General features: G+C 38.2%; 1 protein-coding gene across 4 annotated transcripts in view; it reads right to left on the reverse strand.

Moving 5' to 3' along the window:
• The window catches only part of LOC139687696 (HMG box transcription factor BBX-like), a 65167-nt gene that overhangs the window by 42214 nt on the left and 6783 nt on the right, over positions 1–16170 (reverse strand). For all 4 annotated transcript variants that reach the window (XM_071584947.1, XM_071584945.1, XM_071584946.1 and 1 more), the window contains 2 exons: positions 15887–16043; positions 5060–5241 (listed from right to left, as the gene is read on the reverse strand). In XM_071584947.1, the coding sequence (XP_071441048.1) occupies positions 5060–5241; positions 15887–16043 (339 nt within the window). The remainder of the gene's footprint in view (positions 1–5059; positions 5242–15886; positions 16044–16170) is intronic.

Here is a 16170-nt window from a genome sequence, read left to right on the forward strand (position 1 = left end):
TTTGCCTCTGGAATAGATCAAGCAGTACAAGGGTGGTCTAAAAAATGTTCTTTGCCTCGCCCACGGAATGCATCATTACTAGATTTATTTTCTCATGTTGGCACAACTCCATGTGAAATACCAAAGAATTCAGAAATCATCCACAAAGTGCATGATATATGATTTTGGAAAACTGGCAAATGAAGGTGAGTAAAATTCCAAATACTATAGGGATATCAAAAGAATGCGTCAGTTACATTTACAAGGAACCGCAGATGGCAAAGCTTTGCACAAGATGAGTGCCGTGCGAGCTCACTTTGGATCAAAAATGCATTCAGGCAAGACTTTCTAAACAGTGCTTTATGAAAAACAAGAGTGATTTTCTGCATTGATAGGTGACAATGGATGAAACATGGATTCTCCATTACACTCCAGAATTGAAACAACAGTCCATGCGGTGAATAGAGGCCAGTTCTTTGGCTCCAAAGAGGGTGAAGCTGGTGCCATCAGCCGGAAAGGTGATGGCATTGGTTTTTTGGGATGCAAAAGGAATTGCGTCGACTGACTGTCTTGAAAAAGATAAAACAATAACTGAGGAATACTTTTCAAAACTTCTAAAGAAACTGGGTGAAAAAATTTGCAAAAAGCAGACTTGGCTTGCATAGGAAAAAACCACTTTTCATCAAGACAATGTAGATGCCCACAAAAGTGTCTTGGCAATATGAAAATTGAGGGATTTGCACTATGAAGTGCAAATGAAAACTCAAAGGTTTTCTTACTGGACAATGACTTTTGCCTAATCAAGAAGTGATAGCAGCTGTAGATGAGTACCTTGTACTACTTCCGGAAGAACATTAAAGAACCCCATACAGTAGAACTAAGGCCAGAAAATAAATTAATGAAACCTTGCACACTCTTTCTCCCGACAAAGTGGAGGTATCTATTGGTATTTGCAACTCTTGTGGTGCATATCTGCTGCGATTGGTATGTGTAATAAAAATATTTGACCCTCCATTTGACACAAACACAAAAGGTATGGACATACTCTTTGAAATATACAGGTATTGGTGGATTCATGCTCGCCCCCAGTCCTGGAGGCATCTTCAGGTCGAAGTGATTTGCATTGCAATTTGGCCACTATATATAGGAGATGCTGGCTGGCTGGGAGCTCTCTGAGAGAGATACCTCATCTCAGCACTGGGGAAAAATGGATTCCCTGATTAATAGGTCCTAAAAAGGTCCGCCAAAAAAGAAATGGAGTTGACACAAGACATGATTCTGCCCAAGAAACAGGGCAAGGAGAAGCCTGAAAAAGAAAAACCAACGACATATGCTACCATCCCATATGTTGCCGGAACGGCCAAAAAAATAAGTAAGCTACTATGGAAGCATAATATAGCAACTAGATTCTCCATGGCAAGAAAAATCTAAGCTGAAACTGACATAATACCTAAGCTGAAGGACCACATCCCCAATCTCATGCACGAAGGTGTATATGAGATAAAGTGTATGTGTGGGAAGTCCTATATCGGACAAACAGGACGGTCCATCAGATGCAGGACCAGAGAGCCCAAAGGGCCACAGATAAAAAACAGTTCCGACTCTTGGCAATTGCCGAACAAGCATGGTCGGAACGTGGGCACACGATCAAGTTCGATCACGCAAGAGTGCTGGCAAGAGAAGGGCATTATTTCCCTTGACTGATAAGAGAAGCAGTTGAAATAATGAAGAATCCAAACAATTTCAACCGTGAGGACGGCTACACACTGGCCCCCAGATGGAAAAGGCTGATTCCCATTGGCTGCCAAGAAAGAACCAATAAGAGTGCTCCCAGCCAACCAGCGTCACCTATATTTAGCAGCCAAATTGCAACGCAAATCACTTCGACCTGAAGAAGCCTCCAGGACTGGGGGCGAAACAGTTGTCCATCAACTCACCTACACAATGATAATTCCCGGAAGCAGCATGAATCCATCAAATAGACGTCGCGAAAGCCGAAGGATTAATTACAGGTATTGGTGTTTCAACATATCTTCTTACAAATGAGATCTTCAGTGCAATGATTTACACTAGCATCTCAGTTTTAAAATAAATGCATGAAGAACTGCAAAAGCTTGCTATAAGCCAAGACTGGCACCACACTACTAAGACTAAGATCACATCAAAGTCATAGTGCTCAGTTATGCTTTAATTCAGTTTCTCGTTCTTTTCTTTTTATAGCCTAACTTTGGAAAGAAAATATTGGAAATTGATTACTTCAATGCCCTTGGATTTTTGAAAGTTGAAGAGAAGCACTTTTTAAGAACTTAGAATAATACATGGCAGAATACCTTTTTCAACTAAGCATAAACAAGAGATAGTTACATAACTCCCCTCCCTGGCACTATACTCATTTCTATTGTGTATTATTATTTAAGCAGTGCAAATATAATTGGGATGCTAATAATTTTTCAACTTCCTAGTGTTATTCCAAGGTGGCAATTCAATCAATGATTTCCAATTCATGGTTATTCATGGATTTTATAAGGATTACTATTGCCATTTCCAAGTTTTTTGGCTCAATCTCCTGATTCATTCTGTATTATATTTTTGTTTATCATTTTATCACCATTTAATGGTAATCATTGATTAGTGACTCGGGTTTTAATAATTCAATTTCATTCATATAAACATACCTAGTTGATGAAATTGGAAGTTCTAGGAGGGTAGTTACGAGTAATAAGGAAAAAATAAGGCATCACTGCTGATACTGAAGTCTCTTTTGGATATAAAAATGTATACATCAATTTCATAGATTTTGCCTACCCACCATTTAGTAATGCATTACAAGGGCACTCAATCAGCTATAATTTAGAGATGAATAATTAAGCATGCCAACAGAAATTGCTGAAACACTGAAATGTGAGGGCCTGAGATGTAAATAACTGATTTGTGAGAGTTCTGGGATTTGGAAGACTTAAATTTGGGAACATCTTTAACCTGTTATTCTGAAGGATTTCTCTGGTAAAAAGCATGCAAGCAAAGCTTAATCAACTTCCCCACATATCCATGCTAAATCAAGAACAAACTTCATTCTTGAAGACCCCAACTGCAAGGGAGAAATGTAGAGGTAAAAACAATTTGCATGCAGACACACTAAATGCGCTAACATGAGATGGGATTGCCAGAATAACTGTGACAATTGGTGGCAGAAAATGTTTTCAAATACACAAAGAAATATTAAAAATCTTTGAGCATGTAGATGGATCGGTTTCAAGTGTCTCCATTGTCCCATGCATTAAGTTCATCTCTGTATTATTAAAAGATTCTGACTTCATGCACCTAAGAAAATATAGTTATCCCTAGTTTTTCAAAGATTTTCTCATTTTCTTCATATTCAGGTATCACTCTGTACTTGTATTCCTAAAAGAAGGACTTCAAACCAGAGTTTCACCACTGCGGCATGGTGTCAGTCAACAGATATTAAGTGTCAATCCTTGACATGAGAAAAATTTTAAGCCTAGAAATGGCAGACTATATGCTGTGTAACTGCTGACTTCCCACACCACTGATGCCCTAAATCACCATAAAATACGAGAGTTGCTTTGTAAGAGATATAAATTAATTCAGTTTTGTGGAAAGAGATAATATTATACCATCTCCCATCCTTCTCCTCAAATTTTGATTGCAAAGAAATATTTGATCCATATATGTTCAACATGCCTTCTGCATGAGGCAAACATGAGAATGTCTTCTGGGCAATTTGATGCCCACAGAAAAAAATTAAATTTCAACCAATATGATAAAGCTAAAAACTTCTTGCAAAATTGTTAAGAAGGAAACTCAAGGAAGCAACCTGACATTTTTATACTAGGCATCTATTCTGGCATCGTACGAGGGTGACAATAAGGCCAAAAACAACAAAATGCCATTTTTGGATGGTGTCATAGGTGAATTATGAGTGTGACAATAAGGCCAAAAACAACAAAATGCCATTTTTGGATGGTGTCATGGGTGAATTATGAGTGCACATGTATATACGAGGGCAATTCAAAAAGTAAGGTCGCCCATTTTTTTCATGAAAAATCAAATTCTCATATTTGATTTTTCCTATTCTCAACTTTGTGTACATCGTAGGAAAGGCTGAGCATTTAGCTATTTTTCTACATAGTCGCCTTAACGATCAATCACTTTTTCCATCCTTGTAACCAGCTTTTCAATACCGGCGTCGTACCTTTCTCCCACCGCATCACGAAGCCAACTGACGACTGCTTCTTGCACTTCCTCGTCTGACTTGAATTGCTGTCCTCCAAGGTGCTTTTTGAGAACGGGAAATAAGTGATAGTTGATGGGGGCAACATCCTCACTGTAAGGAGGGTGGTTGATGATATCCAAGCCAGATTCATTAAGTAGGGTGGTCATTTGATGTGACACATGTGGACGTGCATTGCCATGATGGAAACACACTCCTTTGGTGAGATACCTTGTCGTAACCGAGGACTTCCAACACCATATTCTGCACCGAAAAGTAGCCACTCTCTTCATTAAGGCCTTCCTTTATCTCATGAAGGGTAATTCTCTGGTTAATGTGCACCTTCTTGTCAGTTGGAATCACCATTGATTCTGGCAAACTCAGCCGCCCCAACCGCTGTTCATCGTGGACGTTTCCTGGCCATCAAAAAACTCCCTGCACCACTTCCACACATTTTTGATGCCCATACACTTCTCACCGTACACTTCCACTAAATGGTAATGAATTTATATTGGAGAAGCAGTGGTCAGTTTGTTTCACAACGTGGCGAGAGAAAGGTATGACGCCGGTATTAAAAAGCTGCTTACAAGGACGCAAAAAGTGATTAATCGTCAAGGCGACTATGTAGAAAAATAGCTAAATGCTCAACCTTTCCAAAGATGTACACAAAGTTGAGAATAAATTTGATTTTTCATGAAAAAAAATAGGAGACCTTACTTTTCGAATCTCCCTGGTATTACAACTGAATGTCATCTAAAGATTTAGATCATTTTCATTCCACCAATAATAGCAAAGCGCCTATAAACCAAATTCAAATTAGACCTTTATCCAAAGATGCCAAAGTATTACCTCAGAACATTTTTGGACGTTATCAGAGGAGGCTTCAAAGTCCAGTGCATCACCCCCACAAGCCTGGCTGGCCAGTGCTGCCTCCAAATACCTCTTTTTTGGTGGCTTAGGAATGTGTGGAGATGTTGGTGTGGTCGGTGGAGAAGCCAGCAGGCTGCTAAGCCCTCCCATTTGGGTCTCATCTGAAACAAAAAACAATAATACTAATAGAACACCTTCACAGAAGCTTACGGTAAGCATGAGCCGGTATGGTAACATTTTTGTCAACATCCATAAGATAATATATATCCCTGAATCTTGGATTTATATGTCTATGATGATATCTTAAACAAACAAAAGGGGATGCTAAATTAATTGAAATGGGATACATATTAAAGTTTTCCCCTGAATCACCACAGTTAAATATTATTAAAACTGAATTTTATCTCTATATATATTCTTTACTTATGTCAGTATATCTATCCTACATACTCATGCTAGAGCAATTAAACTTGTATAATTCAGTTTGGAAATAAGTTGACTTTCATAATCAGCTGTACCTTCTCAATTGATTCTTGATGGCCAAATGTTAAGACCAAAATACTGAATTACTACATTATGGTAGTATTTTTAAATTCTGCATGAGTTGATGACCAAGACCATTTAGTAGCAATAATAGAAGTTAGGATAAATAAATATATAAAAAGTTCTGATCTGTGTGTAAAAAGGATACCATCAACAATAAAAGAGATATTGATAGAAATGAGCTCTTACGGCTAGTAATATATAATAAATTTGAAAACTGTTTACGGCTATTGGAGTTTCAAATTTATTATAAATAAAAGAGATGATTGGCCAGTTTGTTTAAAGCGGGTAAACAGAAGTGTTACAGTATATTCACATTAATAATTCAGCCTCTTTGTAAACTTCAAAACACTGCCTTTTTTTAGATGCATCATTACCTAAAATATGGTAGACAGGTGTCACATTAGATCTCATATTTGCTACACATTTCTATCAATCTTTGACACTTGGCCATGAGATTTTTTATTGACAAAAGGGAGTCACAGAACTTCACTCAAATTTGTTCCTGTGGAATTGAGAAAAGGTATGTAAAAGTTACTTTTATGACTTCTGTGTAAAATTTGCAACATGTTTTCAACTTTAGTGACCTCAAAATATGCAAAAGGAAATACAAAAAATCGAGCAACACAAGATTCAAAAATTCAAGAAACAATTTTATTTGGATAAGCTTCCAAAATTATTAAAATAATAAACTCATAGTTGATTTGTCCTTGTGTAACACATGTGGAAAAAGTTATTTTTTTTTTAAAACTAACACTGGTTATTTCCTGTTGGAAGACAAAGGTTCAGGAAACTAGTACATATCATTTTTAGAAAAAGATTATCAAAAAGTTGCCTCTATTTTTTTATTTGGATTACAACAATGATAAAATTCTAAGCTATTGTGGACTTTTTTATTGAGATACCTTTGATTGTAATTTCTTTTTCCATTTGTAACTGCTTCCAGATAAGTATATTTTATCTCTCCAAGCTACACATAGTAAAATAGAAGAAAGGAAGGGAGAAGCATGGGGCGGTGGGGTAGAAGATGATTTGAGCAAATTAAAAATCAGTTTGTTCCCTCTCAGGCATGCAATCCATAATGATAAAAGGAAGAAAATTTGGATAAAAAAGGAAATTATACGGCCATCAACCAATAAATATCATAGGGCAGGGAATAATGCCGAATCCTTTCTATTACCTAACATTGCCTCCTCTAAAGGAGGCCCCATTTTGGGAATTAACCTATATTTTCTGAGTGTAGGCCATACTGAAGAATCTACTAGTGACATTTCATGAGGTAGGGCTGTGGAGTAGCACCCTCCCTCTTTAAATTGCACCAGATAAAGCTTCAGTACATAGCTTATTAATGAAGCTGAGTTGTGAAAGAAATAAATGACATTCCTGAGAACTCTATAAAAATACCTACGCCAAATGTACACAATCCCAAGGAAATAGCCCCAGCTAGTAGGTATTATCCTGAATAGTTTTTTCCAGAGTGAGACATACAGGTGCAGTGGTTATACATGTAAATACAGTCTGTCTTAGCCCAGGGTGACACAGCTCAGTGAGGAGGCAAGAAGGCTATGAGGATAAAGGGTGGTCTCACCGTCTTATAGGCAGTTTTGGGCTGAAATGTCCAATGCCCTGAAGGCTCACTATGTAGCTTGCTGCATTGACAATACAGGGTTTGGCGATGACACATTGGCGAGTTGATTGCAAAATGTTTTTTTTTAGGGGATCGAGATGGTGCGGTGGCTAACGTACAGGCTTCCCACTGAGAAGGCCCAGGTTTGAATGCCGGCGGCATCGGATAATTTTTAGCAGTATCCCAATCCCTACTTGAGGTGATTTGTGGAGAGCACTTTGAGTGAGTATGACGTCCGTTGGATGGGACGTTAAACTGTGGACACCTTGGTGCCTTTCGACAAGAGTAGCACTCCGAGGGCACTGCCTAGGGTAAGACGTCAGGGAACGGGAAGGGAGGGAATTGTAGTAATAGGTAGCTCGAATGTCCGTCGTGTAATGGTCCCATTGAGGGAGAGGGCGCGCCGCGTAGGCGCCGATCAACGGGTGACCGCCTGGTGTATACCAGGCGGAGGAGTCCCTCAGGTGACGAAGGCGATCGAGGCGGCGGTCAAAGGCACGAAGTGCTCTAGGCTGCAGGTCGTGGCCCATGTGGGCACCAACGACGTCACGGACCGTGGATCCGAGGAGGTCCTCCGTTCCCTTAGGGAACTGAGCTCCGAGGTGAAGCGCGTCCAGGGCGTCGAGGGGGTTCGGCTGGGACTAACGGTCTGCAGCATCGTTCCGAGGGAGGATCGCGGGTCTCTGGTTTGGAGCCGAGTGGAAGGCATAAACCAGAGACTATCGAGATTCTGCTCGGACATAGGAGCCTCCTTCGTCGACCTCAGACCAACCCTCCGATCTTGCAGGACTCCCCTTAACCGATCTGGGGTCCATTACACGGCGGAAGCGGCGAGTAAGGTAGCGGATAGGATACTCGACCACTGTAGGCCTTTTTTAGGATAGAGAGCAGGTCACTTAGTGGGTCAATAACATCTGGGGATAGCGCGTATAATATTATTAATAAAAATATAAAAGTCATTGACAACACTGGCAATGATTTAGAAAGACATGTGATACGCACTTCCCCACAAAGGCGTCCTAAATTACAGTCAGACACTAATAAGGACGTTATTCAACATCAAAATAATTTAACTATACTTGTTATAAATTGCAGAAGCCTCAAGAACAAATCAGCGGATCTAGAACACATAATCCAAACTCATTCCGCTGATATAGTATTAGGCACAGAGAGTTGGCTGTGCAATGATATTAATGACCAAGAAATTTTCCCAATAGATTTCAAAGTTTACCGACACGATAGAGATACAAGACCCGGAGGAGGGGTTTTCGTGGCAGTTAAAAGTCATTTTGAAAGCAGGCAAGTTTCATTTGAAAATAATAACATAGAAAGTGTTTGGTGCACCTTACTACGGACCAATCAACCCAACATAAATTTATGCTCTTTCTACAGACCTCCAGACTCAGATTTGAAAACACTTCACACCCTCAACGATCAAATTCACAAGTTTACACGTAAATATAATAACAGCATAAACATAATTGGTGGCGACTTTAACCTCCCTGGTATAGATTGGGACAGCAATATCGTTAAATCTGGGACCCGCGATCGCGAATCTTGCAATTCCATGATAAAATTGGTTCAAAGAAACTCCCTCCATCAAGCAGTACGCATGCCCACCCGTGGAAAAAACATATTGGATCTATTTCTTACAAACACGCCGGAACGTATTATTAGTGTATCAACTGATGAGGGCTTGAGTGACCATAAAGCAATTAATGTCCATTTGGACATAGCAATAAAAAAGATTGTTAAACCAAAAAGAAAAATTTATAATTACCATAAAGCAGACTTTGAATCTTTTGCCAATCAATTAAACTCTTCACTACCCGAGTTCAAAACCCGCTTAAGTCATGCCAACGTGGAAGAAACTTGGACAGAATTTGTCAATATCATGCAAAAAGGAATCGTAGATTTCATACCTATAAAATACGTTAAAGCAAATCGCGACCCCAGGTGGTACAATAAAGACGTTAGAAAAGCCCTTCGAAAGCAGAGAATGCTACACTCTAGGGTAAAGAGGGCAGGCGTGAACACATCATCTCCTGAGAATACACAATTATGGGACACATATAGATCCTCTAAAATTGAAACCAAAAAACAATTACGTAGCGCCTTACTGGAATTTAAACGCAAAGTACTTTGCGAGCACTTGGACACTGACCCCAAAGCTTTCTGGTCATATGTTAGGGAAGTAAATGGGAGTAAACAAACCGTGGCTTGCTTAAGGGATTGTAGCAATGTAATTCATACAGACAGCGAGGTTAAAGCTAACATCTTAAATTCATTCTTCCAAAGCGTTTTCTCGAATGATGTTGCCACCGCATATCTCCAAGAAACAATACATACTCCACCCATGGAAAAAATAACAGTGGACCAACAAGGAATTCTAAAATTACTTAATGAGATTAAACCCAACAAATCCCCGGGTCCCGAAAATATACCAGCTAGGGTGATAAAACATTTAGCTCCAAACATTGCCCCGTACCTTGAATTTATATTTAACAAATCCCTCACAGAGTGCAAAGTACCTAAGATTTGGAAAACCGCGCAAATAACGCCTATTTTTAAAAGTGGTGACAGGGAGGATCCCAGTAATTACAGACCTATATCTCTCACTTCTATCTGTTGTAAAATATTAGAGCACATAATTGTCAGTTCAATAATGAGACACCTTGACAACATTAACTTTTTAAGTGACAATCAACACGGATTCAGGAAAACCCGCTCCTGCGAAACCCAATTAGGATTATTTACACATGATTTACTTGTATCTGGTGAGAGAGGTAGGCAAGTGGATGCCATCTTCTTAGATTTTCAAAAGGCATTTGATAAGGTCCCACATGGTAAACTCATTCATAAATTAAAGGTCGCGGGTATAAACAAGGGCGCTATAAGTTGGGTTAAAGATTTTCTTTCAGAGCGGGAACAGAGGGTAGTCCTTGATGGCGCTAGTTCCGACAGCGTTCGAGTCACGTCGGGGGTACCTCAGGGAAGTGTGATCGGGCCGTTACTTTTCTTGATTTTTGTTAACGATTTGAACCGCGAAGTGAAAAGTAACATTAGGATGTTTGCGGATGACACGGTGATCTATCGGGAGATATCTGGGGATGAGGATCGTTTTATTCTAGCGCAGGATTTAGATTGCATTACTAAATGGTGTTCTAACTGGGGATTGACTCTAAATTATAATAAATGTTCAGTGGTAAATTTCTTTAAAAGATCAACGGGATTTGCTTACAAATTAGCTGGAGGTGACCTAGCAGTAGTTGATACGGTAAAATACCTAGGTGTCACATTCACTAAAGACTTAACTTGGGGGACTCACATACGTAAAGTCTGCGGTCAAGCAAATAAAAAATTGGGATTCATTAGACGCATTGTCGGCAAAAGTGACTCAAAGGTCAAGGAACGTTGTTACCACGCTCTTGTAAGGCCTCATTTAGAATACGCATGCAGCGTGTGGGACCCGAGTGAAAAAGGTCTCATTCGGGAAATTGAGAAGGTTCAACGCCGGGCAGCCCGTTTTGTAAAAAATTCCTACGATAAAACGCAAAGCGTTACCGAAATGCTCATGGATTTGGGGTGGGAATCATTAGAAGAGAGACGATTCAATGCAAGACTGAAATTATTAAATAAATTCAGATCCGCATGTTTCAGCACCGAGGTCTCGCAGATTATTCGTACTCCTACATACATTGGTCGCTTGGATCATGCATATAAAATTCGGGAAATAGATGCCAGGACTAGCCGACTCAAGGACTCCTTCTTCCCACGGACAATACGGGATAGCAACTGTAGGATTATAGATAGTAAAAATTCCACTTGCCACCCTCAGTGTCTAAAAAATAATTAGTTCTACTTAAATGCATGCTCCTCCACTAACCTTATGTGTTTTGTTATAATAACCCATTCTTTCCGCATGATATCATTCGTGTTCTGTTCATCTGTTTTTAAGTTTCCCTTTCAGTCCCTCTTCCCTCCCGGCGGGGGGAAATTCCTGCTACCTGCAACGTTGGGTCGAATTCCCTTCCTTTTACTGTCTCTTTGGGGGGTTGAGTGTTTTGTGGTGCATTTTCATGTGGTAGTGATGTTTCACATTCTTGCTTGTTGTGTCCTGGCTTGCGTGTTTTAGGATGGCTTTCGTGCTGTATCCTGGGGTGCAGTTTTTTGTTGTTTTGCGGTGTATGTGTTTGCATGAGTATTGGATGGAGGGAGTTTTGCATGAGTGTGTGCGCTGCTGGGGTGTAATTTTCCGTGTTGTTTTTTGCATGTGGTATTTTTCGTTTTTACGGTTGGTGACCTAACACCCCCCGCCACACGCCCTTGCGGCGGCTTGCGGGGTATTATGTAGATGTAGATGTAGATGTAGATGTAGGCTAATGCCACACCAGGTTTTTCTCCATCCTTCCTTTCCCATCCATCCCTGATGTTGCAAATGACCTTAATTGTTGGCCGCCTCCCATAAAAACTACTGCTGTTATTTTTTTGGATATACTCATACCTATACTTACTATACCTTATGGCTTTCCAGAAGCCCTCAGCTCAAAATAAATGGAAGGAACTAATGAGAAAATGTAATAAAAGGCATTACAACCAGGTATATTGGTGTAACCAGTTTTAATCCCTAGTGTATAGAAGTATCATTATGTGAATCATTTTTTGATAGAATAATGCTGAAAAATGAAGTTTTTCAAAGACAGGTAGATTTCAAGCAATTTTCCCAAAAGGCACAGAAGCTGTAGGTCTCTTCTGTTTATCTTAGCAGGCAATAAACCGAAGACTGTATCCTCCAACAACAAATCACTAAAATTTATGCTGGATATTAATTTCCCAGGCACCAATGAAGTGGAAATTATGACTTAGAGAAAGGCTTTAATGAGTCCAGTTTGGACAAAATATTATCTAATACAGAAATTAGGTGCCACATCACTAGACTGAATGTATTTAGTTTTGCTCCAAACACATTTGCTGAAGCTGATGAAGTGCTCATCGGCCACCTACCAAAGTGTCAGGAGCAGCTATTCCTTCACTAATATTTTATTACAGTCCTGTTGAGCAAACATTTTTCACCCAACCCCTGGAGAATGACTAATGTTGTGTTCTATCCCGGGTCCGGGAATGAAATTTCACACTGTCAAATTCCTTCAAAGGAATCAGTTTAGTACCCTCCCTCTAGAGCTGTACTGGGAAGGTCCTCCGTTGTGACCATCCCTATCATATTAAGCAGCATGCCTCTTATAGAAGAAAGATGGAAGGAGGAGCCCTCCATTATCAAACTAAGGAAATAGAAGGACTGATAAACAATGGACAATACAGAGTTAAAACATTAAAAGACACAGAGGAATTTAAAAATTTATTTTGATCAAATATTCTGAGCAGCAGAAACCCATTGAGTCCTTACTTTGTAAAATAGATAATGTACATGCAACAAACAACTATCTTTTTCATTCTGGAGAGGCATCTCAATGATTACTGACTGAGGGTTGTTCTCTGGGAGAAAATTTATCATTCCTCTCATAGAACTTTGCTGTCAAGACCTTGTACTAGAAATTGAACATGAACCCATACAAAATGGAAGGAAAATGATTTAGTGGTATTTACATTAGAAGGTAGCTAGACTCATTTAGATAGTTGAGCATTTTCCAGAACTAACAGCTTCTCAACAAGTCTATTAGTCTTCACAAAAGGAATAAATGTTTCCCCATACACTACTGAGCAAGGAAGATTCCTCAACTTTCTCCATCACTGAAATATCTTGGGATAATCTTGAAAAAAATAATAGAACATAAAAATAAGTCATGCATGTGACAGAATTTAGACATTAACAGCCTTTTGAAATCCTGGAGGCTCATACCAAAAGTAATATACAGCTGGGGTGGGTTTTAGTCTTACCTACAACTAAATGATGTGAGGAAATAGTACCCAGGAATTGGGAGACAAAATAAACTCATCCAAAGACAGTCAATGGTCATTTAAAGCATCCATTCAGCTATAAGAGTTACCCTGACTTTATGAATCTATCACCATTACACTTGGTGAAAGAAAACACCAGAGTTACAGTTTACAGCATGGCATTAATATGCCTAAGGTTGGTAATGAAGCACATTATGCCTATATAATTATATAGGGTCAGGTCATATGATCAAGTATGTGAATACTTTCAATGGGGTTAGGTAAATTACAACCTCAGTGTGGTTCACTGAAGTCTTTAGAAAAGATAACCAATTATGGCTGGTGTGTTGCGATGCAGTCCAACTATTAACAATGGGAAACACCATTTATTATTAGGGAAATATGCAACAGCACTCCAGACTGAGAGGCAATTTTTGCCCATACCATCAGACACCGACCAGGAAGTGCATAATCTAATTTTGTGAGGAGTTTGGATTAGCAACTATCCTCTTAACATACTAAGTCCCCATAAAAACAGATGGTGCAAAGAAGTGTATGGAAGTCTCACATTCACTGTAAGTGCCTCGTAAAAAATAGGATTTTAACAAAACTATTTTCAGAAGGACAAAGCAATCAGGCACTTACCCATCAAAACACTGTCTTTCAGCAAGGCTAAATGCTCCCATGAGTGATGAAATTTTTATGGTGGCAAGTGTAAACAGGTGGATAGAACATCTAGATATAATTATCTATGGATTCTTGCAGTGGAGCCTATCTTTTCTCATAATCAATCATGTACATACAATCCTTGCTTGCTGATCAATTCAAATGGAGAATATGCTTCCATACGAGGTTTGTTTTCAGTTACTAGTGTCACAACTATGAATTTATTTTATAATGTTATAAATTGATTATTTTGAATGAAATAATCAGCATTTTAAATATTTTAACAATCCTCCTAAAATTTTATGAATTACTTAACTTCAGAAAAATCAGAAATAGTACATGCTCCCTAAAGAAAATGCTATACTTGAAATAATATTTCAAAATATACCACGTTTATTTTTATATAATAATTATGAAGGTAAAATTGGTCTAATACATCCATACTGCTGGCATCAGTGCATTCAGTTGGATAAAAATTAGCTTTGACAACGTAGAAACAATTTGAAGTGGTGATTATTGAATAAAATTGTACAAAAATATGTATAGCAGATACCTGGTACTTCATATAACAGTCATCAAACATTAATCCATTAAAAATCCACCTTTTAATCAACAGAAAGTTTATTTTATAAACAAAATGTTTGCTTTGTACCACCATCTGATGTGTTGCAATTAAATTTTGCCGGGCATCAACTATCATTTCACTGCAGATGAGAAGTGTTATATAATACATATATTTGTAATAATCCTAAGAATTTGATAATAATTGTAATATGAAATACAAAAGATTGACCCAACATTCAAACTTAAATACAAACAAATCATTTTCAATTCAAAGGGAAATGTAATAGATGATGAGCTCTTCTCATACTAAGCTCTACAGAATGTTAAATTCATGTATTCAAGGAAGAATGTTGGATTCCTTTCCCTGTGCCATTTACCAGAAAATCACAGAGCAGAAATTTGGGTATGAATGCATCCTGAGATATCACTTAGATGTTACCATATCATCCTCCACGTACAAGTGTTAGTTTCATAACTATACAAAAGAAATGAAATGTCATTTATTCGATGGTTTCTGGCTTACAGAAGTTCATGGAATGAAAACACATGTGTGTTCTTCAATCCATGATTTATTAGCATTATACTTTCCATGACTATTAATTCAATTCCAGAAAAAGAACTGGGTGGATCTTTTTAGTTTATGAAATATATTTGCTATGGGAAACCATCAATTTTATCAAGTCCATTCAAGACAACAAACAAGTGGTCATTAAAAAGCTTGCAGAAGTTTACCAAATAATGTTAGGAAAAAGGTTGCAATTGCAAGACTGATATTGGTTGTCCATTTTGAGGTTAGAAAATAAATATTAAATAACCTTGATTTGAGGTGTCTATTACTTTCAACATTGAAAATAAAAGACGACAGAGCTATAATATATGTAGATGCTACATTCCAAGAAACTGTGGGAGATGCCACAACAGTAACTTTTAATGGAGTCATCTGCTGAATGTGCATAACGATGCAACAATGCAGAGTGTAAAAATCATTCGCCTTGACCAGGATTCTAACCCAGGTCATGTGAGAGGACACTTCAGTAACTTAACTGGCTAAAGCATTCGGCTGGACATCAAGGGATCCTGTTTTGAATCCCAGAGAAGGCAAATGATTTTTACACACTGAAATAGTTAAAGAGGCTACATTTTTCAGTACAAGTAATAAGTTCTCTAGAAAGAGGAAGGTATTCATGGGAACCGATCAAATATGAGTATTTTATAATACAGTCAAGATAGTAAAACAATCTTTTTTAATGTGAAATATTACATATTTACCAGGAAATAGCATTTAATAGGCAATTCATGCTAGGTAATTTTTTTCACAGCCTCCATTGATTTCATTATAATGGGATATTATATCAATGAAACACCGACAACAAATCCATCTATGAAGATTTAGGTTGGGCTTAGTCCCTGAAATAATTTAAATTTCAGGGTAGTCAAAGTATAAACTTTGACTATCCTGAAAGATAACAGTGTTAAGAGAATGTTAATAAAATTAAATTATCAATACAAACCTGCAAGCTTTCCTGGGGTAATTATTCCACAAGAAATCTGGCAATCCAGTTTCAAGGGCTTTTGATTTGAAGGGCGAGTCATTAGTGTGCGTAGTGGAGGAGCTGGAAGTTTATACCACTTAAAATCAGGATTGGCCCTCAGAAATGCTTCTTTATACTGAAAATTAAAAATATTGTACCATATAATTTCACTTCATCAGATACTGAACAATTTCTTCATGTCTCATTGTCTCCAAAAAGATGAAGCATCAAAATACCTTACAAAGATTTTCCCAGAAGATTAT

This window comes from Hetaerina americana, unplaced genomic scaffold, assembly GCF_022747635.1.
Source record: "Hetaerina americana unplaced genomic scaffold, ioHetAmer1.1.p SCAF_2, whole genome shotgun sequence".
Lineage (NCBI taxonomy): Eukaryota > Metazoa > Arthropoda > Insecta > Odonata > Calopterygidae > Hetaerina > Hetaerina americana.